At 38.0% G+C, this 27,574-nt stretch overlaps 2 protein-coding genes and 1 long non-coding RNA gene across 6 annotated transcripts in view; 1 reads left to right on the top strand and 2 right to left on the bottom strand.

Moving 5' to 3' along the window:
* Positions 1–22,334, bottom strand: part of LOC106673267 (elongation of very long chain fatty acids protein AAEL008004-like) — a 29,239-nt gene extending 6,905 nt beyond the window's left edge. The window contains exons 1-4 of one of the 4 annotated variants that reach the window (XM_024227176.1): positions 22,318–22,334; positions 19,123–19,293; positions 2,030–2,111; positions 187–377 (exon numbers count right to left, since the gene is read on the bottom strand). In XM_024227176.1, the coding sequence (XP_024082944.1) occupies positions 187–377; positions 2,030–2,090 (252 nt within the window). In that variant the 5' untranslated portion in view covers positions 2,091–2,111; positions 19,123–19,293; positions 22,318–22,334. Of the gene's footprint in view, positions 1–186; positions 378–2,029; positions 2,112–11,795; positions 12,011–17,873; positions 18,117–19,122; positions 19,294–19,368; positions 19,481–22,317 lie in introns of those variants that run through there. The other 3 variants (XM_014405336.2, XM_014405335.2, XM_014405337.2) reach the window with 3 other exon arrangements.
* Positions 22,335–24,042: 1,708 nt separating this feature from the next.
* LOC106673257 (ADP-ribosylation factor-like protein 8B-A) lies at positions 24,043–27,194 on the bottom strand. The gene is made up of 4 exons (XM_014405304.2): positions 26,983–27,194; positions 25,532–25,686; positions 25,303–25,464; positions 24,043–24,659 (listed from the first exon to the last, which is right to left on the bottom strand). The coding sequence occupies exons 1-4, from the start codon at positions 27,103–27,105 to the stop codon at positions 24,536–24,538; spliced, it is 564 nt and encodes a 187-aa protein (XP_014260790.1). The 5' UTR covers positions 27,106–27,194; the 3' UTR covers positions 24,043–24,535.
* On the top strand, positions 26,434–27,190 carry LOC106673261. The gene is made up of 2 exons (XR_001341383.1): positions 26,434–26,861; positions 26,945–27,190. It is a non-coding gene; the product is annotated as an uncharacterized LOC106673261 (long non-coding RNA).
* Positions 27,195–27,574: the final 380 nt, after the last annotated feature.

Below are 27,574 nucleotides of genomic sequence, written 5' to 3'. Positions count from 1 at the left end.
GGCAGAGCGGGGCTCCGCGGACCCATCCCTCTGCTGTGCTTCATTCCGATCCGTCGTCGTTTTACGACTTTCGCCTTGGACGGACGGGCGACGCCGGTGAATGTGAATGGGCCAGACAATGACTCTGATTGAATATTGCGCTCTCGTCTTCGAAGGAGAAAAAAGAAGAAAAACGTCACCACCCACCTCGTAGAAGATCCAAGCGGAGAATATCGTCTGGAAGAGGTTGTAGAATATAAGGACCCTCCTCAGCTTGAACGGCTTCCTGTTGTGCATCATCGCCGGGCCGAGTACTTTGGCGAAGTACGCGTAACAGAGGCACACGATCAACGTGGGCAACGGGGTCGCCATCATCGGCCATCCGCTCGTCCTTTCGTCTGAAAACATTTAAAAAAAAACAAAAAAAATAACGAATAATGAAAAAAGAAAAAGCGGGAATTTAACTCGGACCGATGGGCATGAGGGACGCGCACGTGCCGAAGGGAAACCCGAAGACGGTGGCGTGATGACCGAATGAATCATCAATTGAGGGAACAGGTTAATGATTGACTGTCTGGACAACAGACCGAACGACAGGTCTGCTTAGCCATTGACTGAACTAAGAAACGGACGGGGTCAATGAACCAACACTGATCAAAAGAACGATTGATCGTACCTACTAATAATTGACTGAAAAAATGACTGGATGTCTCAATGGTCAAACGAACTTAGATTAATAATTGACGCAACACACGATTGAGTGATCCGTTTATTGAACAAACCGACTGACACTTGACTGAACGGACGATTGGGTGACTCAATGATCAAAAATACTTAAACTAATTATTGACTTCACGATTGAGTGATCCGTTTATTGAACAAACCGACTAATAATTGACTGAAAGAACTTGTGGATGACCACCAATATCGAATAAACTTAGACTAATAATTGACTCAACACATGATTTGAGTGATCAGTTGATTGAACAAACCGACTAATAATTGACTGAAAGAACGAGTGGATGACCACCAATTGATCAAATAAACTTAGACTAATAATTGACTCAACATATGATTTGAGTGATCCGCTGAGTGAACAAACCGACTAATAATTGACTGAAAGAACCATTGGGTGACCAATTGATCAAATAAACGTAGGCTAACAATTGATTCAACACACGATTGGGTAACTAATTGATCATATAAACTTAAGACTAATAATTGTCTTAACACACGATTGGGTGACTAACTGATCAAATAAACTTAGGCTAATAATTGACTGAACGAACGAACGGTTGGATGTCTCATTGAGTGAAACCACCGATTGACAATGGACTAAGTGATCTAATGAATGAACAAGTGAACAATCTAATGAACGAAAGATTGAGTTATCAACTGAACTAATGCGTGAGCTAACGTACGAACAAATAACCGATTTACCGAACGAACGATTGTGGGGTCTACTGAACGATCGATCGAGTTATCTACTGAACGACAGGTGAATGACAACGTAACTGGCTATTGGCAGGTCGTTGTTCATCTTACTTGTCAACGTTCTTGTGACCGGTTTTCTAAGACTCTTGGTTTTATTGCAATATTAAAAGTTCTCCTGGGGGGGTTGCCATGATGGGTTCGTTTTACTTGCCGTGCCCCGTCGGGACTTTTTATCCCTTATCTCGCGATGATTCCCCCCCCCCTGGTGTAATAATCCCCGTCCCACTCGACCCGGCCCTCATGTGATCAGAGTCGGCGAGTCATCAACTATTTCGGGATTTGGGTTTTTTCCGTAATAAAAGTGTAGAGAGATTAGAGGTTCAATTGCTCGGAAATACCGGGCCGGGGGGCTTCGTTCTCGACCGCAGAAGATCACCACAAGGCGGGATCCCCTTGCGCAACGCGAGCGGCGGACCTTCCGCTTTCTCTGGGGACGATCGTCCGTTGTTGGGAGGGATAGGCCCGAAGTTTCCGCGTTTTTTAAATAACCATGGTGTCATATCGTGAAAAAAATAACACAACAATAAATAGAAAATAATCATGATAAATTACTCACCGCCTCTGTTGTACATGAGGTCGTGGTACCAATGCGTGATGTCCCTGACCAAGGTGGCCATCGTGCCGCCTTTCAACCGTACCTGCAACATAATGAGTGGAATATGATGATTGATCAGACGATTATAGCTAGAATTTTTTATTATTATTATTTTTTTTTAATCAACGATTTCTATCCTGGCGAAAGAAGGGGTTACGAGGCTGTGCCATTTTCTAAATAGAATCCCCCAAGGATTTTCCATCTCTCAAGGACTTCTCAGAGACAACAGAGAGACGGATTTCTAAAGCAGAAATGATGACGAAGTGCTTACAAGTGTTTATTTATTTATTAATACTTTATAGCGTCCTTACTTGACTGATCCTATAATTAAGTGAACACAGTTGGGTTTATTGAGTTGAACTATCATTGAGCGAGTAGCTCGTTTATTGACTCGTTCAGTCTGGCGAACAGTCGGGAGCATTCGGTCGTTTATTGTGTTAAATTATCATTGAGTGAATAGCTATTTTATTGACTCGTTCTGACAGCCAATCAATCAGTCGAGAGCAGACGGTCGTTTATTGAGTGAGTAGCTCGTTTACTGATCGTTCAGTCTGTCAATCAAACAGTCGAGAGTGTTCGGTAGTTTATTGAGTAAGTAGCTCGTTTATTGACTCGTTCAGACTGTCGAACGGTCTGGAGCATTCGGTCGTTTATTGAGTTAACTTATCATTGAAGGAGTAGCTCGTTTATTGACTCGTTCAGTCAGTCAATCAGTCGAGAGCATTCGGTCGTTTATTGAGTTAACTTATCATTGAAGGAGTAGCTCGTTTATTGACTCGCTCAGTCAGTCAATCAATCAGTCGAGAGCATTCGATAGTTTATTGAGTGAATAGCTCGTTTATTGACTCGTTCAGTATGTCGAACGGTCAAGAGCATTCGGTCGTTTGAGTTAACTTATCTTTGAGGGAGTAGCTCTTCATTGACTCATTCAGTAGGTCAATCAATCAGTCGCGAGCATTCCGTCGTTTAATGACTCATTCAGTCATACTATCAGTGGGGAACATTCGATCGTTCATTATTTGATTCTTTGAGTTAGTTGATCAGGCTTCAGGAGGTAACACGCCGTTCATTCATCAGTCTGCAAATCGTTCGTTCATCGACATGGCCGACCATTCACCGTGTAGTTCGTTAAGTGAATCAATAATCGTTCATTCAGTAATTCGGTCGAATTTCCATTCATTGGATCGTTCCTTCGCCTCCAAATTGGTGCATTTTTTTTTCAAATTCGGCCAGTTGAAAAAGTAAAATTATGTAAATAGGAAGTTTTTATTCGTGATGATTCACGATAATTGTTTGGTCAAGAGTGTCCACTATTTCATTAGAACATTAATTGCAATTATATTAATAATATTAATTATTCATAATTAACCGCATGTTGACACGATTGTACTTATTTTGGTGCAAGGAAAGAAAACAATAATAAGTGCAACACAAGGTCTAGAATGGGACCCCAGTGACCTTACAGTGAAAACTCCTCTCCCTTTCGCACGGCGGGGCTGCGAACGGACCGCAGGTGAACGCGATGGTTCAAAAATCCACGAATAAGATAAATTTGAGCCGGCCGGGACTACGATCGATCGAACAACTCACTAAGGGCTGATCGACTCATCTGACTCAACATACAATGAACGACCGATAACTCGACGGACAACTAATGAGCTCATTAAAGAACCAACGACTCAACAAACAACCACCTCAAATGACCGAATAGCCTCATTGAAAGACAGAAACGATTCACTGAACGAACAACAGACTGAAAGTACGGCCGACTTATCAACTCTTTGAGTACGATGGACCCAACTAACAACAGCCCACTGAACGACCGACGTAGAACGAGCAGATCTGAGGAAAGGTCGATTCTTCCCAACCTTCCCAACGGCGTGTCAAACGTCTGCGAATCGCTCACTTTCTAACACTTATAAAAACGTCAACAGCCAATTAAAACCCGATTTTCTCGGCTGAGAATCCCATGGCGTGGCGACGATCACCCATTGTCCGTCAATTAGAATATAATTGGCCCTACGATTACCTGCGCCGGTGATACAAATAAAAACAATTTTTTAATTAATTATAGGGAAAATGCTGTAAGCCGTTCTCACGCTGAGGATCGCAGATTTTTTTTAAATAATTTGATTATATTCATTTGGATAATTAGCTTCAGGATATCGTGTCTCACGTCTTTATCGCGTTATCCTTGGCGTTTACTTATTTTCTATCAGCGGAAATACAAACATTTACGGTTTTGTCAAAAAGAACAAAAAAAACTGCATAAATAATGGTTAATAAAATTAGAAAAGACCGATGTACTCAACGAACTCGTTAAAGGACCAACAATCTGAACGAACAACTACCTACAACTCGAGTGACCGATCACTAAGGACTGATCAACTGTGAGGACCAACTGACTCAGCATACATTAAACGACAGATGTACTCAACGAACGAACGATCAGCTCATTAAAGGAACTACGGACTCAACGAACAACCAGCTACACCTCGAATAACCGATCAACTCAATGAACGACTAAGCGGCTCAATGAAAGACCGAATAAGTCAGTGAGCGATCGATCAACTCATTAAAAGACATACAAACTCTGTAAACAACCACCTCAAATGACCGAATGGAGGATGACCCAACTCAGTTCTGAAACGTTCGTGATTTGCACGAGTCTCAATTAATTCACTGACAGCCAGGTTGTTTTAGTAACGAAAGGAAGTTTGTTATTATAAAATAATTTAAAAGAAAAAAAATTGTTACGAGTTTACACGATATTTTTTCTCGTATTTCCTTTGTTGTATACTGTAGTTTCCTTGTTATTTTATTATTTGTTATGAATGAACGATTGAGTGGTGTACTGAACGAACGATTGAGTCAGGGCGCTGACACACGGAGCGGTTTTGACCGAAGCGTTTACCGCTTCGTTGTGACACACGCAGCGGTATGATGTGCGTTTTGGCCGAAGCGGTTTTGTTTTCTCTCAGTTATTAAATGTATCCTATAGCAGTGCATATAAGCATTGAACGTCGCAAGGTTTTGCAGTTTGTTTAACAAGTCCTGTTTAATAAATATATTGTTCTGTAACTGTATGTAACTTCGTGTATTAGTTACAGCATTACAGACTATTCCCCCATGTAGTACTTTTTTTTTTCTTTGATGAACATTCCATGGAACTGGCTACAAAGTGAAATCTCACAGTTATCTACACACTACGTCTCGTTCGGTTTTCTTTTCTCTATGAAGTTTTGAAAAATAGTCTTTAAAAATAAATATTTAAGTTGATTTATATTTAACTGGGATCTCGGGTAGCTGAGTAGGCGTGTCAGACTCTCGGCTTAGATCCTGCAGTTGTAGGTTCGATTCCCGTTTCGCTCCCCCCAACAAAAAAAATCAATCCTCTCTGATCAATAAAAGTAAAGTAATTCCTGTTCAGAGTCAAGCAAGGTTTAAACTACTTTTCATTTTTCATACTATAATTTAAAAGGCACAGAGCTGGGATTTGAACGAGGTCCCCTTCCTCCTCCAGATAATATTCAAAACAAAATTTTTATTAAACTAGTTACTACCATGTATCACCGACAGTCATACGCATACTTTGTACCCGTAAAGCTGTAGAAATCATTTAATTATAAGGTGATGTACTTTCAAGTAGTTGTAAAGTTAAAAGAGGCCCTGGAGGAAGGTGAGTTCGTTTTAAAAACGGTTGTGTTACTGTACAGCACCGTACAATCTGTAAATACTTAGATTTCCCCCCCCCATTTTTAGTGGTGGTTAAGTATCAATATGTAAAGCTTAGGCGTCAGGAAGTTGAGAATTAGCTAAAATTCTATTATTTATTAATCTTATTGAACTGGCATTGGCCCATTCCCCATGGAGTTCCCATGGATGAAGAGATACTTCTGGTGTCTGTTGTACTATCGTTGGAAGAAGAGAATGGAGAAAAAACACAGGAGAATGTGGGTTCATCCAATTGTCGAGAAGAGAAGCGAAAGAGGGCATTTTAAGAATTTGTTTTCAGAGATGAGGAAACACCCTGAAGAATGTTTTAACATTACCAGGTTGTAAATGGGCAGTTTTGACGAGTTACATAGTAAAATAAAATGCCGCATTACAAATTTTTTTCTCCACGTCTATTTTTTGCATCATAAAAGTAAATTAGAAGATTGACAAACGAACAACCCCTCAAGAAAGTGGGGAACAAACAAGAAAAACAGCTCAAATAAACGCCACGTGTGTCAGGGCTGATGCAATACTTGGGTACCACTCACCGCCTGGCGTTTTCAAAACCGACGCGTTGGGTCGTCTCCGCCACCGACCGACTCGGTTTGAAAACCGACAGGCGGTTACGACCGCTACGTCTGTCAGGTTAAATGCAACAACAATGAACGACTCACCGCCTCGATTTTTCTCGCGGTAAACGCTTCGGTCAAAACCGCTCCGTGTGTCATCGCCCTCAGTCACAGTTTTGCGCCAGGAACGGGAGACGAGCGGCTGTGCTTCAAAATCCCATTGCACAGGAATTTCCTGTTCGGTTTCACCCGGGCGCACAGTCCTGGGACATCGGGCGGGGCGCGCTCCCCGGTCCGGATTTTATTAATTTCACCCCCGGGTATTTAAATAATAATAATCAAGGTTTTCTTTTTTCCACCCCCTCCCCCGCCAACGAGTAAAGGGGGGCGGCAATTTCCCTTATTCGGAAGGGCACGGCCATTTATTCCGGTCGTGTTCCGGCTCCTCTCCCCCGTTGGACGGAGAGTGAAAGCAACCCAACGGGAGAAATTTCCAATTGCGTAACAATTATGAGTCGCGTCGGCCGGGAGATATCCACCAGCCAGCCTTGACCGATGGGTAGGAAGTGGCCGGCCGACGGGGTTCGCTCGGCATCGCTGCGACGACGGAACTGTTTGATGAATCGTTCGGGCCGAACCGATGAGACTGAATCGTACGTGAATGTCAGCTGTGTGAGATGAATCAAAGATCCGACTTAGTAGCTGAACTATGTGCGATTGGAGGAAGCACTATGAGTTGAATCAATAATTCGACCCAGTAGCTGAACTATATGTGATTTGAAGAAGCACTGAGAGTTGAATCAATGATCCGATTCAATGGCAGAATCGTTCGTGAATAAGAACAGTGAGAGATGAATCTGGTGTGACATAGGTTTCAGAAAAACATTTTCTTTATCGTGCCAACGATTAGATTAAAGATCAGACTCAGGTGCTAAACCTTTCGCGACTAGAAGCAGACACTCAAAACATACTAACTTCAAACAAGAATGAGGAAAAGGTACTCGGTGGCAAATAAAAATTATACAGTACACTGGCAGTCGACACCGACGTGAACAGAAGAAGTGTAATAATAAGTATTTTCAAAATATCAGGAAGTGTTATTTATGAAAAATAGAATGTAAAACCTGGGCATATTAACTCAAAATGTTTACATAAATTATTACAGTTAGGATGTCTTTGATCTTTTTTCTGTTTTGTGTCCAAGGGGCTGCCTTTCCAGGCTATGGCAATTTCCGGTCCGCGCGTCCTCGCTCTTTTTTGATTCGAGGCCTCGGCTTAGTTGCGCACAGTCCACCGGCAATAATCCGTGTCACTAGGATGTGCCCGTTGTGTCAGGGGTTTTGAAACGACCCGGGCTAATTGTCCCATTTTTTTTCGTTCTTTCTCTTCTTTTAATGTCCCGGGGTATTTTAGAAAGTCGGCGTTGTTTTTCGACGTACGTCTGTCGTCTGGTGGCACCGGGTGGGGACGTGGTGGAACGTCTGTTGTCCGAAATTAACGGAAGCGATTAGCTGCGTCGCGAACGCGGAAAACCGAAGGTATGATAAAAAAGTAACGCGGGTCCGCGTATCCTCGCTTTTTCCGGGGAAACCCGCTCGTCCAGAAAAGCATGGGATATCCCGTGTTTCGAACCGAGTAATAAGTGTTACTACACCGCTATTACTGTAATCATAGCTTCGTTTTCTAAACGACTGGCAAATTGTATTTGTTTTAATCACACACGCACGCACGCTCCTCCGAAGTAATATTTAAAAAAAAATCAATATACAAATTTCAGTTAATTAATATTTAACCAAATTATAATACTGTAATATAATTTGTTTATAATGTATTCAAAACAAAAAGACAATGCTCCTCAGTGCTGACAATTAGTATGAAAAACCACTTCGTTATACAGTGTTGACAATTAGTATGAAAACCACTTCATTATACAGTGTTGCCAAATAATAGGGAGGACAACGGTATACAGCGCTGCCAATCAATACGAAAAACCTACCCCTATATTCAGTGCTGTCAATCATTAGGAAACAAACTACCCCAAATACAGTGCTGACAATTAGTATGAAAAACCATTTCATTATACAGTGTTGCCAAATAATAGGGAAGACAACGGTATGCAGCGCTGCCAATCAATACGAAAAACCTACCCCTATATTCAGTGCTGCCAATCAATAGGAAACAAACTACCCCAAATGCAGTGCTGCCAATTAGTATGAAAACCACTTCATTATACAGTGTTGCCAATTAGCGTACAACGATTAGTATTGCCATTAACAAGGATCTACCACAATATACATAGCTGCAATCAGTAGGAAAACCACCTTATTATATATATAAAATCGCTGTCTAACAAAAAAATATACATAGACGATACTGTCAATTAGGAAGAAAAAATAAGCAATTTAATATATATGGTACAAGAAATTACTATTTAAAAAAACCTCGAGGTCAAAGGTGCTGTCATTTAGTAAGGACACCCCTTCCCGAGTAAAATAAAGGTACTGAACAAAAAAAGAACCAAATTATAAACAAACTGAAAGACCGGTTTCAGAAAACGACGTCACCAGTTCCTGTAGTTAAATGTTCTTGACGTCAAAACGGAATTGACGTATACATATATAGAAAAAAGTCAAAAAAATCTTGCCTTAAAGTCAAAGCTGTTCCCGATTCCTATGTAATTTGTCGGTTTTCTCAAATAGCGGGCAATCTTTCATCTAAACAACTATAACAGTACAAATCCTTCAACACTTCATGGGTGAGTCACATAGGTTAGTACGCAAGGGTACTGCTCATGCAACATTGAATCATTCACACACTTCATTCGTTCATTTACGCGCAAAAATTTTCAATACATTGTACATGTATTTTTATATAATATTTTCAGTATAATGTGTATTTTGGGAATTTTAAAATTACTTATTTTCTTTAGACAGTAATTTTTTTGAGCACTAATTTTCATTACACTGCATATGATTTTTTTAAATACAATTTTCAGCATTCTGCAAATTTTTAAAATTATATTTTTCTCTATCCTACATATATATTTTTCTCCCAATATTAATTATAAGTATCCTATACATAACGGATTTTTTTTTTTAATTACTATTGCACTTACTCTATATTTTTTTGTCAGTTTTAAAATTCCCAAAATATACTATTAAAATTAAGTATTGAAAAAATGTAAAGGTGATGAAAATTAACATTTAAAAAAATGCATAGGGTGGTGGGAAATTAATACTGAAAAAATAATAATATACGTATAAAGGGAATGGGAATTAGTATTGCAATGAAAATTGTTGGGTGTGAATGATTCAATGAGGGATGAACGAATGAAGTGTGTGAATGGTGCAATGTTGGATGAAAGGTCAGTACTCTTGCGTACTTACCTATGTGACTCACATTAGCGTCGAAGGATTTGTATTGTTATAGATGTTTAGATCAAAGATTGTCCATTATAATTTTATTTAAAAAAAAAAAAAAATTAAAATAACGCTTTGACTTTGAGCCTAAATTTTTTGACTTTTTTTCTTTCTTTGCTTGTATGTATAATCAATTTGGTTTGACATCAATAAAGAACAATTTTTATTAACATGCATACATTATTCTTTATGCAAATTTTCATCAAGATTGTAAAAATTACTAGTTTTCCTCATTCTCCTGTATATGTTTTCAACACTAATTATCACTACTAATTATCACTAGGTATATTTTTCTCAATATTAATTATTTTGCATAGTGTATATTTTTTCAGTACTAATTTTAAATATCCTGTACATTTTTTTCAATACTACTAATTTTCATTAACGTGTATACTTTTCTGATTTAATACAGTGTACATTTTTGTCAGTATAAATTTTCAGTAAAGAGTATATTAATATCAATATTAATTTTCGCTCCCATGTAAATATTTAAGCCAATACTAATTTTCACCTCCATGTATATATTTTAGTTGTTTCTAATTTACACTTCCATGTACATATTTTTGTCCATACTAATTTTCAGTATAGTGTACATTACAATGCTAATTTTCACTCCCATGTATATATTTTTGTAAATATTACTTTTCACTCCCATGTATATATTTTGTCAATACTAATTTTCCCTCACATGTATATATTTTTGTCAGTACTAATTTTTTCTCCCATGTACATATTTTTGTCAATATTAATTTTCACTTCCACGAACATATTTTCGTCAATACTAATTTTCCCCTCCATGTATATTTTTTTATCAATACTAATTTTCACTTCCATATACATATTTTTGTCAATACTGATTTTCATTCCCATGTATATATTTTTTTTTCAATGCTACTTTTCACTCCCATGTATATATTTGTGACAATACTAATTTTCACTTCCATGTACATATTTTTGTCAATACTGATTTTCAATCCCATGTATATATTTTTTGTCAATACTAATTTTCACTTCTATGTACATATTTTTGTAAATGGTAATTTTCATTCCCATGTATATATTTTTGTCAATACTAATTTTCACTTCTATGTCATATTTTTGTCAATGGTAATTTTCAGTGTAGTGTATATTTTTGTAAGTACTAATTTTATCCTTTTTTTAATACTAATTTTCATTATGCATACTGTACAGTTCAAGATTTTTTAATTTAAATGTACTTATCTTATTTAGCATGTAATTTTTTTTCAATAGTTATAGATTTTTTAGAATATGTAAATTTTATATTAGTAATGTTCAGTATAGTGTAATATTTTAGGGTTTTTTTATTTGCTAATTTTCCATCACCACATATATTTTTACAATATTAGCCGTCAGTTTCCTGTATATATACATACTTTTTTTTTGCTAATTTTCAATCACTGTATATTTTTTCGATACTAATTTGTTTCAGACAGAATTAGTAATTTCAAAAAACACACAAAACAAAATAAGAGAACCTACTGCAAATTAAGCGTTGAACACGAAATATCACAAAACTCACTGGGTAATGANTACATATATATATACACATATATATATACAGGGTACCGCAAAATAGTATGCGGTTTAAGCGGAGCAAGGTGAAAATATCAAACAGCACAGGAAGTCCAGTAAAAATTAGCACTGGTGAAAAAAACAAAATAGAAATTGTGAGATGGGGGTAACCACACACACGCTCAAATATAAAGTGTTTTGAGTGTAGTTTGAAAATTATTATTAGCCACGGCAAAAAAAAAAAAAAAATAATAATAATAATAATAATGAGAAAAAGAAAAAGGAGAAAAAATGAACCAATGTATTAAAAGTACTAAATTATTATTTTTTTATATATATTTTAAGGTTTTGAGGACACCAGGCTGGAAAATTGATGACTCGATGATTTTTGCCCCATTGCGCGATACAAAAAAAATCGCATGTTTTAAATTCCGATCCGGGGGAAAGACAATGAATGAAGGAAGGGGAAGAAAAAAGAAAACTTCTTACCTTTTTTCCTGTAGGGGTGGGGCCGATTTGCGATGGGGGGTTGGCACGGTTTTCCTGGGTTTTCTTTTTTTTTCTTAGAGAGGGGGCGGTGAAAAATCTCTGTCTCTACCGGAGAAAAACGACAACTAGTACGCCGGCGTCTAATTCTGTTGGCCCTTTCTCCTTTCTAGCGTCCCGAACCTCTGAGAAGGAAGACCGGGCGGTACTGGATTTCTTTTTCCCTCGGCACCCGGAGGAGGGACCCCGTGGCCGCGAAGAGGGGGCCCACCCGAGAGTAGGAGGATGTCCGTTTGGGGGGGCCCCACGAAAAACCGCCGTCATCTGGAAATTTTTCCAGGGTTTTCTGCCCATTCGAAAGACGGGAAAAAAGATCACGATCTTGGTAATCGACGAGACATTACGACTAGACGCTTAAAATTCAAGTCGAATGACTCAGTCATACCTTCTATAAAAATTTAAAAAAATGAAATAAACACCCCCAGCTACAAGAAAATCATTAAATTCAAATTTAAAGAAAAAACAAAATTTCCTAGCGACTTGGAGAAAAAATTTAATAGCTTAATAATTGTATATTACCCAACTGACATGACTTTCACCTAGTTGTTCAAAAGCAAATAAAAAGCTCATTTTCATTTGTTTATTAAGTATCCAAGGGCGTACACGCGTTCATTCATCAAGGGATCAAGCACATTGACTTAGTTCAATCGCTCATCAATGGATCAGGTTCAACACTTCGTTCGTTCGCTTATCAAGGGATCAGCTACACTCACTTAGTTCAATCGCTCAAGGGATCAGATACACTCACTTCGTTCGTTCGCTTATCAAGGTATTAGGCACACTCAATTAGTTCAATCGCTCATCAAATTATCTGGCACACTCACTTCGCTCGTTCGCTCATCATGGAATTGTTCAGATGCTTCGTATGTTCATCCATCATGGGATCCTTTAAAGAATTCGTTCGTTCGTCCATCATAGAATCGGACGGACACTCACACAGCGTGGGATCATTCACACACTTCATTCTTTCAACAATCATGGGATCATTCACACTTCATTAGTTCAGCAATCATAGGATCATTAACACAATGCATTAGTTCAGCAATCTTGGGATCAAATACCAAATACGCACACTCACATTGTTGGTTCACCCAGCATGAGATCATTCACACGCTTCACTCGTCCGTCCATCATAGGATCGGACGCACGCGCACGCACGCGCGCACACACACAGAGCGTGGGATCATTCACAAACTTCATTCTTTCATCAATCATGGGATCATTCACACACTTCATTCGTTCATCAATCATGTGATTATTCATAAACTTCATTAGTTCAGCAATCATGGGATCACTCACACAATTCATTAGTTCAGCAATCTTGGGATCAAATACGCACACGCACTTTGTTGGTTCACCCAGCATGGGATCATTAACACACTTCATTATTTCACCCAGCATGGGGCCATTCAAACGCCCCATTGTTTACCAACCTTGCAATCAGACGCTTCATCAGATCAGAGCCTTCATTCATTCACCTATTATGTGATGAACACTTCACTCGTTTACCAACTTTGCGATCATTCATACACTTCGTTCGCTCACCAGCCATGGGATCTGACCCTATTCATTCCCTCACCGATCATGTGATGAGCACTTGATTCGTTTACCAATTTTGCGATCCTTCACACTCTTCATTCGTCCATCGACTATGGGATCTGACACACTATCTTCGTTCACCAATCATGTGATGAACACTTCATTCCTTTAGCAATCTTACGACCATTCGGATACTCCGTTCGATAGCAATTGTGGGATCGGTCAATCACTTCATTCGTTCACTCATCTTGAGACACTCGTTTGATTAATTCACCTATCAACGGATCAGTTACATGCTCACTTCGTTCACCCACCATGTGATCAGTCATCTTTCCCTTAATTTTAAATCTTTCGCTCACCCATCCACTTACTTATTTTGTTTGAATTCACTTTGCTTGTGTTCGCCGTTTTTAGATAAAAATCGATTATAACGAAAGACGGTTGTCGTTTTTATTTATCTCCACCCCCACCCAACTGCGATGTAACACAGGATACACCCTCGGCCTGCAACGAATTTTCACCGGTTTCTTCGTAGGGTCGACGGCGTCAAATTCCTTTTCACCTTCAAAATGGCATTTTTGACGTCAATTAGCCGGGGTAAAAGTAGGGCCCCAGGGGGTCGGGCCTTTTCGGCCAAATTCCTCGGCCCTGTCACAATTCGTGCACAACAACAATTGCGATTTTGCGCCCTGGACAAACAACGTGTTGTTGTAGTTGTCCGTCTCGGTGCCTCTCGAGCCGAGCGAGAACAAGCGGATCCGAGGCAGTTTTTTTTATTTTGGTATTCAGTTGTTTTACACGTCTTGCGAAATTGACGTCCTCGCTCGTATATTTGCTCTGGCTGGAGGAGATGGGGGGAAAAAATCGTTTGTCACCTAATCGCTTACCCTTGGAAGCCTGCCGCTAAGGTGAGAATCCATAAAAAGACCTCACCGTGATTGGATTACAATTTGCATTGCCGTATACACAAGCATAAAAAATATCTTTGTCATTTTTTTCTTCTTATACCTCTATCACTCTATTGCTTGCATCATTTAGTCAATCTCAGCCTGGCTCAATTCGATCGCTCTAGGATGTATTTATCTATATCCCCGTCTTAATCTAACCAATAATCCTCGTTTGCCAATATTTCTCATTCTCTCACGCGATAAACATCTCTAACATGCTACATAATTGACTCTCTTTCTCTCTCTCTCTCTCAGGTGAAACATTCATTATTTCTCTTTTTCCCTCTCTCTCCAAATGTCAACCGCTTTTGTAAGGCCTTGGAAGGAAATCGCGTGAAGACGCTAGAACGAGAAAAATCGCGGACTTGAAGGTGGGAGGTTCGTTTGGCTGTGGTCTTTTTGGGTTTGCCCAGTAGGTCGGTAGTGGACGGGAATAACTGGATTGCCGGACGGAGAAACCAGCTCTCCTGTAAAATTCCACGGGTTCACCGGGCTGTTGATTAAAAATTGAAATATTTAAAACAAAACCAAAAAAATCAAGTCAACAATCCGGACAAATAGCCCGTGCGTCAAAACACCAGAAATGGTTTTCCCATCCTGCCCTCCGTTGAAGGCGTGAATAGTTAATGAGCTTTGGCACTTCCGATTGGAATTTTCCAATGATGCCATTAACTTGACGATGACAATCATTGTTAAAACAATGAAAGACTGTGAGAAAAATAAGAAAACAAAAGCACGTGATCGACCATGAACCGGCCACCTGTCTCATTTTCTGACCATTTCATATTCTAGATCTAGCAGTTGGAGAAAGAACTGGAAAAAAACGATCGCGCATAATTCATTCAGCGCTGTCGATATGAATAATTGGAATGAAACATAAATAACGGATATAAAAATAGAACGAGATTGTAAGTGGTTGCGAGAGATGAGCTTCACTCTCACACTCGGTTATTCATACCGTTCACTTACTCAAATCATTCACTTGCCCTTCAAATTCATTCCCCCGTTCGATCCACTCACTCAGAATACCACCTCATTCATACGGTTCACCCCCTTACTCTCTCCCAAAAACTCATATTAATCATTTGCTCTGTGATACAAGTACCTCACAACTCCTTTAATTAAAATATCCCTTTCTTTCCACGCACTCAGCATGGACGTTCCAGCTCATTCATTTGGTTCACTCTCACAAAAACTGACATCAATCACTTGCTCCTTAATTTAATTACTTTTTCGTTTCAATCACTCAGCATACCAGCTCATTCATTCGGTTCACTCGTTCACACTCTCCTAAAAACCTAACATTCTTTTGTTCGTTCCACTCACCACACCACCTCATTCGTTCAGTTCATTAGCTCACTTTTCCCGAAAACGACATTCTTTTGCACCTTTATGCCATCGTTCCGTTCATACACTCATCCGCACACTTTATCATTCACTTGTTCCCCATCTCATACGTTCTTCTCATCGACGAACTCACTCGTTCCATGCACTCGTTTGCTGACATAAATTCCCTAATTCACTCACTTGCTCCATTCACTTTCTCCTTGGTTTCATTTTTCAACCCACCCGAATCGTTCAGTCACTCTATTGTGAGATTTCTCCGTGTGGTTTACCGATCAGTTTTGACCTGCCATTCATTCGATTCGTTCGTTCGTAACTTCCGATTCTTTTCAGCTGAGGGTGCATTAGTTGAAAATTCGATTTTTTTGTTTTTCGATTCCGGAATGCGGCGCTAGGAACGCCTGGCACGGGTGGCACTTAGTACTTAAAACCGTCGGTCGATTCAAATGGGAGACCGAAAATAGCGGTAAAACACGGTCCTTGGACTAGTTCTGCACCGAGGGTCGGACGGATCAACAAAAAGTAGAGGAAAAAATAAAAGACTATTACACTTTGCTTAAGAGAATCGTGTATCGGATTAAAACAGCCCAAGTGGGGTACGCCGACATTGACTTTCTTTTTTTTAATGGGACACGGTTGCGAAAACCAAAATCGAACTGGCTTTTTAAAAAAATTTGCGTTTTTTTTTCTCTTATGCTATCTGAACAGTTGGGCCGCAATTAAGAAGGTACCGCACACCAGGGCGAGGGTAAGAGCGAGGGACGACGGGCCCAATCTGCAATCCCCTCACGTGCACGCATACCATCGCCCGATATTCTTTATTGCGTACGCTTTCACCGCAAGGATGAACCAGGCTCTCGACAAACGAAAAAAAAACGCGCAACTTAAAATTATTGCATTTTTTTAAGTACTACCTTGAGACATCGAATCTTCCTATATTTGAAATGACGTCGACAGTAAGTTCGAAAACGGCGTTTTTTCACCAACTCGAGTGGTCATTATCGGCTAAATGGTCTTTATTGATGAGCGCCTGACATTTGACCATTTCTCTGAGAACCTGTTTTTCCGTTTTATTTTGCCTTTTTTAAATCGCGTTGTTCCACTTTAAAAATCCTTTTCGACATTGGGACATCGTGTTTGTGGGTATGTGCGTTTGTTAGACACTGAACTTCATCAATCAGCCAACTTGAAGGGTTAAATATATGAAAGAACGAATTGAGTGTTCTGAAAGAGTGAGCGAGAGAAATGAGTGTCTCAACGAGTGTACAAAGGGAACGAATTGAGTTCCAGAACGAATGAACTAACGAATCGAGTGCCTGAACGATTGATCACATAGACATAAGGGGCGAATGAATGCTTGAACGATTGCACTTAGGAAGCGAATGAGTGTCTTAAGTAGTGAACAAAGGGAGTGAAGAGGGAGAGAATCGAGTGCTTGAACGATTAAACTCAGGAAGCGAATGAGTGTCCCAACGAATGAACCATGTGAAAATAGGGTGGCAGCGAAATGAGAGTCTGGACAAGTGAACAAAGGGGGCGAATGAGTGTCTTAATGAGTGCACAAAGGATGCCAATCGAACGTGTGAACAAAGGTAATTAAATATAAGCGAAAATGTGCGATTGAATGACGTAAACATTCGATATTTTTTCACTTCCCCCCACAAATCGAATTGTTTGGAAACTCATCACGGAGGGGCGCTAATGTTTTTGTTTTTTTTAGCTTACGCTCCCCCCCACACATCGAAAAAACAGTACATCCTTTACTGTCAGCTCGGCAGGTAAAACTTGTTTTTTTTCTCCTTACGTTAAAATAAAAAATAGAATATAAAAATATTAAATCCCCTTAACTGTCAAATTTGGATTATATGAAAAACAATTGACAGTTTGGCAACACTGTTCGACTAGTGCTAAGACTTCTGTTTTGTCCTACTGTTTATTTTTTTCCCGTGTATTTATGAGTCTTTAAACGTTTGGGAAATGTTTATATCGAAAGAAAAAAAATAGTAAATAATAGAAGAGGAGAAAATCAACAGTCAACAAGTATATCAAGGGGTTGATTGAGGCAGGCAAGAGATGTTCAATTTTTTTCTTTATTTTTTATATTTTCAACAAAAAAAAAAAATCGTTTCCTGTACATGTGCATACATCCATAACTCGAAAAAAGGCAAAACTGTAAACCAATTATACTTACAAGCTTGGGAAGCTTGGAGAGTGTGTTCTCGGCGAAAAAATCCACCAGTCGTGACATCTTAAAGAATTATTGAAAAAGATTTCTGCAGATAAAAGCGGCATGAAGGTGTAGTATCGACCTTTCCCCCCTTTTTTCTCTTCCTTATATTTTTTTTCTTTTTTTCTTAAATATAACAAATACAACAAAATCAAACTCTCCACGCGACAAGCGTGGCAACTATGTTTTATGAAAATTGGCTGATCGGTGATTTTTTTTATATTATTATTAACAATACAAATGTTTTATTAGACCGGCTTGAAAAAAAAATTTATTTCCTCTCGAAATTTTTATTCAATGAAATGGATAAAAAACAAAGACAAAACAATGAACTTTAATGGGGGGAGATGTACGAGAAAAAATAAATCGGGGAAAACTAACAGGTCGGTTTTTTATTTAAATTTGTTATTATTGTTTAAACAAAGTATAAAATTGACATTAATTTTTCAAAAAATGACACCCCCCGCCCAAGACTTGTTTTCGACGAGCGTGGCAACACTGTCTTCACAATACGAAGGCCACACAAGATATGCATATTTAATTTTAATTTACACAAAAACAATGTTTCAACCAAATTAACATTTTATTGAAAAGCGAATAAATCCATTTCCTCCTGATCATCCTAATCTTTCTGTTGGACCCGGCATGATAACGTGTTTTGTTCAATTATAACGATGGAAAAATAAATTTTATTTTTAAAAAGGAGAATTAGAAAATTTATTTTGTTGGCAACACTGTTAATTAAATTCACTAATTTCTGGTCCGCTTGACCTGTTAATTAAATGGAGTTAAATTTTTATTCTCGATACTATATCAATTTTCCTAAAAATTTTATTCAAATTTTTTTTCTGGGAAAATGTGATATTTTATGGAAATATTTGACAGGTGGATTTTATTTTTTTATTTATTAACTTATTTTATTTTTTTGAGTGGATGAAATTTTGGTCAAATTGGCAGGAATAGACGTGTAAAACATGATCAGCCGTGGCAGGCGGATCCGTTGAAAGACTTTTTTTTAGTTGAATCGGAAATGGTGAAACGCTTCCTCCTTTTATCGTCGGTTTAACCGTGTTTATCAACGTTTAACGTTCTAAAAATAAAATGGGCGTGCCCCTCCGGGTATTATTTTTTTTTTAATAAATACACGCCGAAACATCGAGCTTTAGATTGTTTGCTCGATTTAAAAAAAATGGAATTTATGGTCATTTCTTACCTTTTTATCGGTTTGTTCTCTTCCGTCTCTTCCTCCTGCACCTACCTGATGCCGCCGTTGGAAGTCAGGCGTCGTGAAATATCACGAAACGTCTTTGCAGCTCTGTTGTGTTCCCGCCGGCGGTGCCATACCCGGGTGTCGGCTTCCTTTTCCACGACGACTGGACTCGACCTGTTGGGGCCGGGAACGAGGGCCGATTAATTTGAGCGAAGTCGTACAAAAAAGAAAAAAAAATGGAAAACATACAAAAAGGAACGTCGAAGTATAGGAAAAACTCGGCGAAACTCCGGCGGCTAAGGAGAGCGAGGCGAGGAGGAGCGGAGCCGTGATAAAAAAGGGCCACGGCCGCCAACCGCAACAGGAGAAATTTACCGGCAGGTTAAGCCCTTCTGACAGGGAGCTGAACGAGAAAACCGGCAAATTTCTTGGCATTACCTCAAGGTTCCACCACTTATGTACAAAATCATCTAAATAAAATAAGTAAAGTATAAAGTTAGTCGAGTCTTGACAGTCAAAATAGTTTTCGGTCTTAGAGCTCAAGTTGCCTCTTAGGTCTCGGGTGGGGATTTCAAGTCCGACTTTAAATGCTTTACATGATCCCTCTATCAGTCACCGCAATAATATTCTGATTCTTCTAGTGCTCTTCAAGCAAGTCAGTCTCCAAAAACCCATTAGTTCAGAACATTTGGCAAAATTTAAAGGCTCTTCTGTTTCCTTCATTTGGATACCGAGTCATGTCGGGATTAAGGGAAATGAGCTAGTTGTCAACGCAGCGAAAACTTCACAGAACAATCCCATCATCTCAGTTTTAGTAAATCCTTAAAATATAAAGTCCGCTTTCAAACTTAAGTTAATTAAAATTGAGGAAAATGGGTGGAAACAAACCAATTACGAAATATAAAAGAGGTTAGACCTTGGGGAAACATCCCACCAGGTACAAGGACATGACCTGGAAATACCGCCTCACTAGGGGCAAGGACTTGACCTGGAAGTGCAATCTCACCAGGTACAGAGACGTGACCTGGGAGTACAATCTCACCAGGTACAAGGACATGACCTGGAAGTACAATCTCACCAGGTACAGGGGCGTGATCTGGGAGTACAATCTCACCAGGCACAGAGACGTGACCTGGGAATACAATCTCACAAGGTACAAAGACATGACTTGGGAGTACAATCCCACCAGCTACAGGGACATGTTTTCCTGGGGGCGTACTGCTCGCTGCTTGGCAGGGGAAGGCTGCTCCTCCTGCCGGTGAGTCCAGTTCTGGAAATCAAAGCATAGAAAAAGAAGAGATAATTGTCTAAAGGAAACCAATACCATTGGTAGTACAAAAGCGATTATAGCCGTTGATGTTTTTCGCCTAAAAAAGAAATCAAGCCGTCTGCTGTCTAGAATCGTCCTACGATAGTATAATCCTAGTATTTGAATTTAATGGTATCTCTTTGTTTTTGAAGTACAGTGGATGGCAAGACTGTTTATTCAACGTTCATACATTTTTTGAAATTTTAATTTCATTTTGTATAAATTATTAAATTTTGAAGGCCTACTACAGATTAAAAATGGTAGACAACATGACAGATTCGGCCGAGACATGATTGGCATTTTCACACTTTGAAAAAAAAAAAAATCATTGTGTAAGTGGAAGTAGATCGAAGGCGATTGTATATCAGATCAAACCATATATCTTGTTATAAATAAATATTAAAAAAACCACTGCTCTTGAAATCCAGACTAATCTCTAACTACGGCTTTCGTTCGACATTAGCGGAATCTATCACAAATTCTCAACTGAACAGTGGAAAGAAGTTTTCGACGTAAATAATGAAGTTAATTTCTTATTCGTTTTTTTTTTTTAATTCTTTTTTTAACTGCTGTTTCTCTGTAAAAAAAAATCCAAGGTCACCTCACAAAATAAGACAGAATTGATGACCAAGGGCGTTAATATATCCTCTAAAAAATAGAAAAGTTAACGAAGGCTCAGACTCAGTTAGGGAAACGATAAAATTAGAGAAATAGTAGAAGATATAGAAGGGACATTAAGACCTCAAGGCCTAGAAGATGCAGTACGTATCAAAAGTCAACAGTAGTAGAAAAACCATGGAAATAATCGTGAAAAATGATAAATGAGTAGGTTAAAAGTAAGAACTCAATAAATCATTGGGCACTTAATTAGAATAATGAAATTATTAAAAATCTTAGGATTCCGGATTATTGGTTGGGTTTTTGAGATTGCCTCTTTTTTTAAGATTGTTTTTGAAATAAGCTCTTCCACAAGGGGTATACAAAAAATTCAAATATTTTTCGTTTATATATTTTCACCTTATTGTTTGGTCCGCCCATTCTTGCTGTTTCAGTTTATATCGTAGTGTAAAGTTATATATGAAATACATTTGACAATACATGTTGTTTTGACTTCTTTACGTCAGGGTTGCCAACCGAACAGCGCATTTTCATACATCTAAACTAAATATAATTGAAATACCTTTTAATTACCTATTAAGTCCGTTACAGTCTGGTCCGCCAGTTCTCGCTGTTTCTATTGTTATCTTAGTATTAAGTCTCTGTTAATGAAACATATTTGACGCGACGTGTTGTTTGGACTCTGCGTCAGTGCTGCCAACCAAGCAGTGTATTTTCTTACATTTAAGTTAAATAAAATTGAAATACCTTTTATTTATCTATTTAGACATTACTGTTTGGTTCGCCTGTTCTCGATGTTTCATTTGTTAACGTAACATTAAATCTCCTTCATAAACGAAACATTTGAAAATACAGATGGTTTCGACAAACTGGTGGGTTTGCAGAGTTGTCAGTGCTTCTTAACCAAACCGAGTATTTTCTTATCTTTAACCTTTTCGTTCGTTTTTTTTATTTTGGTCCGCCTGTTCTCGCTGTTTCGATTTTTATTATAAAGCAAGTTGTAAATGAAAATTATTTGACTAAATATATTGGTTGGATTCTTTACTCATATCCAGACTAAATATAGTTAAAATAGTTTTTCATACATATTTTTTCTCTTATTGTTTCGCCGGCCTGTTCTCCCTATTAGGTTTTTATCGTAGAGTAAAGTCTCTTTTTTATATAAAAGATTCGAAAACAGGCAGATTTGAAGAGTTAAATCAATGTCTTAACCGAACAGAAGAATTTATTATAATTATAATATTTATCGTTAGTTAAATTTTATTGCCTACCTTCCGTTTTTGGTCCGCCACTTCTCGTAGTTTCAGCCTTTCCCGTCTCGCAGCCTTCGTGCTAAATGAGGCTTATTTCAACTTATAGGCTTCAACTATAAAAGGCGATTGGCCGTTAAGTCAGTGCTGCCAACTCAACAGCGTGTTTTCTTATCATAATTGTTTTTTAAGACAAATTTGTTTACCCTATTATTGGGTCCGCCTGTTCTCGTTGTTTCGGTTGTACTCGTCGAGCCACTATTAATCACTTTCTGTTATAAATAAAACATAGGTATTTGAAAATTATATTGTGCGGTTGGCGTGTTAAACAATGCTGCCAACTGTACTAATACTGTACTGGTATTCCATTAACTTAAACTACAGTTGTAATATTTTTTTATGAAGTTCAAATTATGTTCCCCATTTATTGTTATTTTTAATTGCCAAAAGTTTTGTACACAATGAAAATCGAGCAAAAATTGTACAACTATGTGGAGATGGAATAGTAATCGTCGATGACTTAAGTCAGTGGACAAAGTGAGTAGTCTTTTTTTAAATTATTCATTAACTTCTGTTCAAAATTTAATCGTTATTGATCTGAAACTTGCGTTTGGCTTTCGATTATGAGTGATCAAATCTTAAGTACCTGTTGGACTTTTTAAATGTTTAGCAATCATAATTAACTTTATTAATTATTTCAATTAATTATATTCTTTATTTAAGGTCTTTGTAGAGAAGGAAAAGTTAGAGGCACAAACCCATGACCTTCAGCTCAATATGCCACCGCTCTAACCACATGCATGAGTTCTCATGTTATGTGGTCAGAGCAGCGTATTGAGCTGACAGTGGTTTTTATCCTGCTCGTGACACAACTTTTTCATCTCAACAAAGTCCTTAGAGTATAATTAATTAAAAATGATAATAACATGATCGACTCAATGACCAGATGACAGACAGTTTGACCAAATGCCTCATTGGGTCGTGACTATGAGTCAAGACTGATTGATTCAGTGAGTGCCCGATTGACACAATGAGCGAATGACAGACTGTGTGACCAAATGCCTGATTGTCTTGATCAGTGTCTCTGGATGAGTCAAGAACTGATTGATTCAATGAGTGGCTGATCAATTCAGTGAGCAGATGACAGGCTGTACAACCAAATGCCTCATTGTTTTAACAAGAGACTCTGATTGAGTCAAGAACTGATTCATTATTCTACTCAGTGAACAGACTGTGTGACCAAATGCCTGATTGTCTCAATCAGTGACTCTGAATGAATGAAGAACTGTTTTGATTCAGTGAGTGCCTGATCGACTTAGTGAGCGGACGACAGACTGGGTGACCAAATGGCTGATTGTCTCAGTCAGTGAGTCTGAATGAGTCAAGACTATGATTTGGTGAATAACGTTGAGTTGAGTTTGTTGAGTCAATAACAATAAAACTGTGAAATGTCCCTGAGCAAATGGCAGTTGGTGTTCTATTTCTCTCTTTAAGGGGGCATATATAAAATATTAGTAATAATAACAACATAAAACTCTCAATAACAACTAGTTTTTAATTATTATTTATTATTATGACTCAAGCTTATAATAAACATTTTGTGTCCTTTCTTATCTAATTTTTTATAGCTTACAAATTATAAATGTATCTATAAGTCAGGGAAAAATACATAATTACCAATACACTTTAATTAAAATAAGTTTACAAAATAAAATAAAATAAAAATCTATAAATAATATCATATAACAAAACAAAATAATCATATCTTTTGCATTTACAATATAATAATGTATTGCAATATAAAATCATCACAATTTGTATCTACAAAAAAATATACAAATTTTTTTAACCTAATAAATTTAAAAAAAAAAATACACTATAAGCCTAAGAATATGAACAATGACTCACTTTCTTAAACAATTAAAATGCCACTCGTCGACCATTATTTTTTAATGATTATTAATAATACACAAATCTGTTTAAAATGCATTGTAGGCGTTTAAAATGCAGGATACAAATTGTAATCGAACCTATTTAAATGTTAATTTAAAAAAAATTAAAATATAAACAAAGGAAAATTGGGGGAGAATGATAATTGCTGACCATTTTTTTAAATAGTCATGGTTAAAACTGAAAAAATAAGATTACTGTGTCTTATATCTTCCATACGGCTTGCCGGCCCTAGCCTGGCCGGCGGTTGTTGCTGTTCTTCAGACGGCTGGCAGCCGCTTGCGGTACGTTAGTGCGCCCCGCCGGATTTACTGTGGTTGATCAGCCACTGCAGCGTTATGTCGATGTTGTCCTTCGACTTGCAGGAAATCGAGTAGCAGCATATCTCCCTGTCTTGGATCGCGCACAAATTCCTGGAACAGGAATGAGGAGGGGGTGATCGGCGAGTGTAAAAAATTGTGTATCTATAATGGATCATACGTTGGCTAATTGATAAAGTAAGGTAATGTTGAAACTGACTCAGTGAGCGACTGGCTGTCTGTGAGTGTGACAGAATGCTTCATTGTGTCAATGAGTGAGTCAGACTCAGAACGAGCTGACAGCTGATTGATTCAGTGAATGACTCATTAATTCAAGCTACACAGACTGATTCCATAGCTAAATGAGTAAACTATGAATGGGTCAACAGCTAATTGATTCAATGACTGCCTGATCGACTCAGGGAGTGGAGATTATGATTGTAACGGAATGCTTTATCGAATGACGGAATGAACAGACTCCAAACGAGCAGACAGGTGAGAGACTCATTGATTCAATAAGCTTCGCAGACTGATTCCACAGCTAATCGAGTAAACTACGAATGAATAAACAGCTGATTGATTCAGTGAGCGTCTGATCGAGTCAATGAGCTAGTAAATCATTAATTGTCTTAATAAAAATTGACTCAATGAGTTATTAAGACAGACTGATTCGATAGGTGAATGTTACAGTGAGGGCATGAATGAACCAATGAGCTAGTGAATAGTGAACGATAAACCACGGGACGATTCTACTCACATTCTGTCGATCAGTTCCTTTTCATCTAGCGAGTTCGGCAGGTCCCGTTTGTTTCCAAGTACGAGTACGGGTATGCCCATGAGCTGCGGCTTGTCGAGCAGGTTGTGCAGCTCGTTGCGCGACGCCTCCAGCTTGTCTGGGTCGGCGGCGTCGACCATATAACTGAAAGTGAATTTGTTAATTTGAATTCATAAAATAAAAGTGATGAAAGAATAATAAGAGCTCTTACACAATCGCATTGACGCCTCTGCAGTAGCGTTCCCACATGGAGCGGAACCTCGGTTGCCCTCCTATGTCCCATACTTTGATCGTGACATTACCCTTCGTGATCTTGCGCATGTTAAACCCGACCGTCGGGATCATGTCCTGGGTAAACTGCCCAGACTGTAAATGAAAATCAAAATAAATGATTATTTGGAGATCGTGTGATGCGGTCTGGTGTGGCATAGTTTTTAGAAAAACATTTCTTTATCGTGCCAACGTTTCGATCTGTATTGAGATCACCTTCAGGGATCAAAGTGTTTGTTTTCTGTGTAGATGTGTCATATTATTGTGTCGTGTGAGAGTGGCAATGAGATATTCGACATTCAAAATAAATGCTTATTCTGTTATGTACTTAAGTGAAGTGTTTTGAACGAGAATAACAGGGAAAAAAGAGTGAGCGAATGAGCGAACTACTGTCATGTATGATTGATGTGATAGAGAACGTTCATTACATTGTTTCAAAAAATCAATAATAAAATTATTACTGTAACCTTCCAACATAGTCCAGGGGCATATTTGACAGGTCTTTAACTAGGAAATTTCAAGTATATAACGTGGCCATCAAATTATTAATAAAGTTTTTTTGCTATTTATTATGCAGTAAAATTAGTAATTTTGGCATAAATTAAGCGTTGGACACTAAAAACTTTTTAAAAATATTTGACAGGATAACCTTTCCACGAGAAACCTTCCCATTGGCAAATTGACAAAAAAAGAGTTTAGAAGTGTTTTTTTGTTTGTTTATTGTTGATTGTTGTCGTGGAATGGCACAAATGCAATTTAATGGTTATTTTTCCCCTCCAAGTGGAGAAAGGGCGACGTTTTCTAATCAACGGTGAATGTAAGATAGATAAGATTTAGTATTTATTTTGAAGACAAGATTTAGATGATTAATTTTTTTGTAAAGTTTGTGGAAAATACTCTCGATACATAACGCTGTCTGTTCAGACGGTGCATAAAAAAATAGTATTGAGGATTTTTTTTTTCAATTAAATAAATCAGATTTTGTTATTATAATAATTTAAAAGTGGATGGTTGCTTGCTATAACCTGCGCAATAGGAACCTACCGGCCCTGTAATCAAAAAACCAATTGTCATTAATATTTTCTCTTTTTTCTTTTATCAACGCTTGACACACAATTTGTGTTGTTTAAAATACAAAAAGTCCCGATTGAAAGGTGTGGTTAAAATTTTGATGTGAAGGCAATTTGTTGAAACATTGAAAACTTTGTTACTGCTTTTTCTGTACATAGATCGCCAATTGGAGTATGTTTTGTAAAAGGTTGCTTGGGCATGTATGTTTTCCTTTGTAAATAAGACGTAATTGTTGGTTTGATGTTTATCAGGTTGTAATTATTGGCCGTAATTTTTTTTTGAGGCCGAGGAATTAAAGAAAAATTGAGGCCAGTTACTCACAGCGATAACGTTGACGAAGGTGGTCTTCCCCGAGCACTGGAGTCCGACTAGGGTCAGCTCCATCTCCTCCTTCCAGAACAGGCTCCGGAACCAGTCTAGTATCCTGTTTATGACGGAGAGCATGTTGAATTTATTCTCGCCCTTCGGGTCGTCTGGGTTTTGTCCAGGAAACGGGGGTACAAATCGAAATCCCTTTCGGAACAGAGGCCGAGCTCAAAAGACGGCCATCTTCTTATCAATTGGTTTAAGACTTCGTAAGTTCGTTGTCAGCGATCTGCCGGCCCAGTGTTGCCAATATACGTCACCCCCGCCCGACAAAATATCCCGAAACACTTAATAAACAATAAAAATTGCTGAAATCAATTTAAAAAAAATTAAGTTAATCAAACGATTAGCTAATTCAATTTTTGAAATAAAAATCTAACAAAAACACTTTTAAGAAGAAAAAAAGATACTACAATTACCCATTCTTTTATACTATATATAGTATAAAAGATATATATAATTGTACTAAGATTTCCTAACTTTAATGTGTTTTAACCAATTGAACAAAAATAGAATAAATAAACAATTATTTATTTAAATAAAGCAT

Source organism: Cimex lectularius, unplaced genomic scaffold, assembly GCF_000648675.2.
Source record: "Cimex lectularius strain Harlan isolate CLEC.00 unplaced genomic scaffold, Clec_2.1 scaffold14, whole genome shotgun sequence".
In the NCBI taxonomy this organism is placed as follows: Eukaryota; Metazoa; Arthropoda; class Insecta; order Hemiptera; family Cimicidae; genus Cimex; species Cimex lectularius.
Note: the sequence above shows the minus strand (reverse complement) of the source record. Positions and strands in the feature narration are given on the sequence as shown.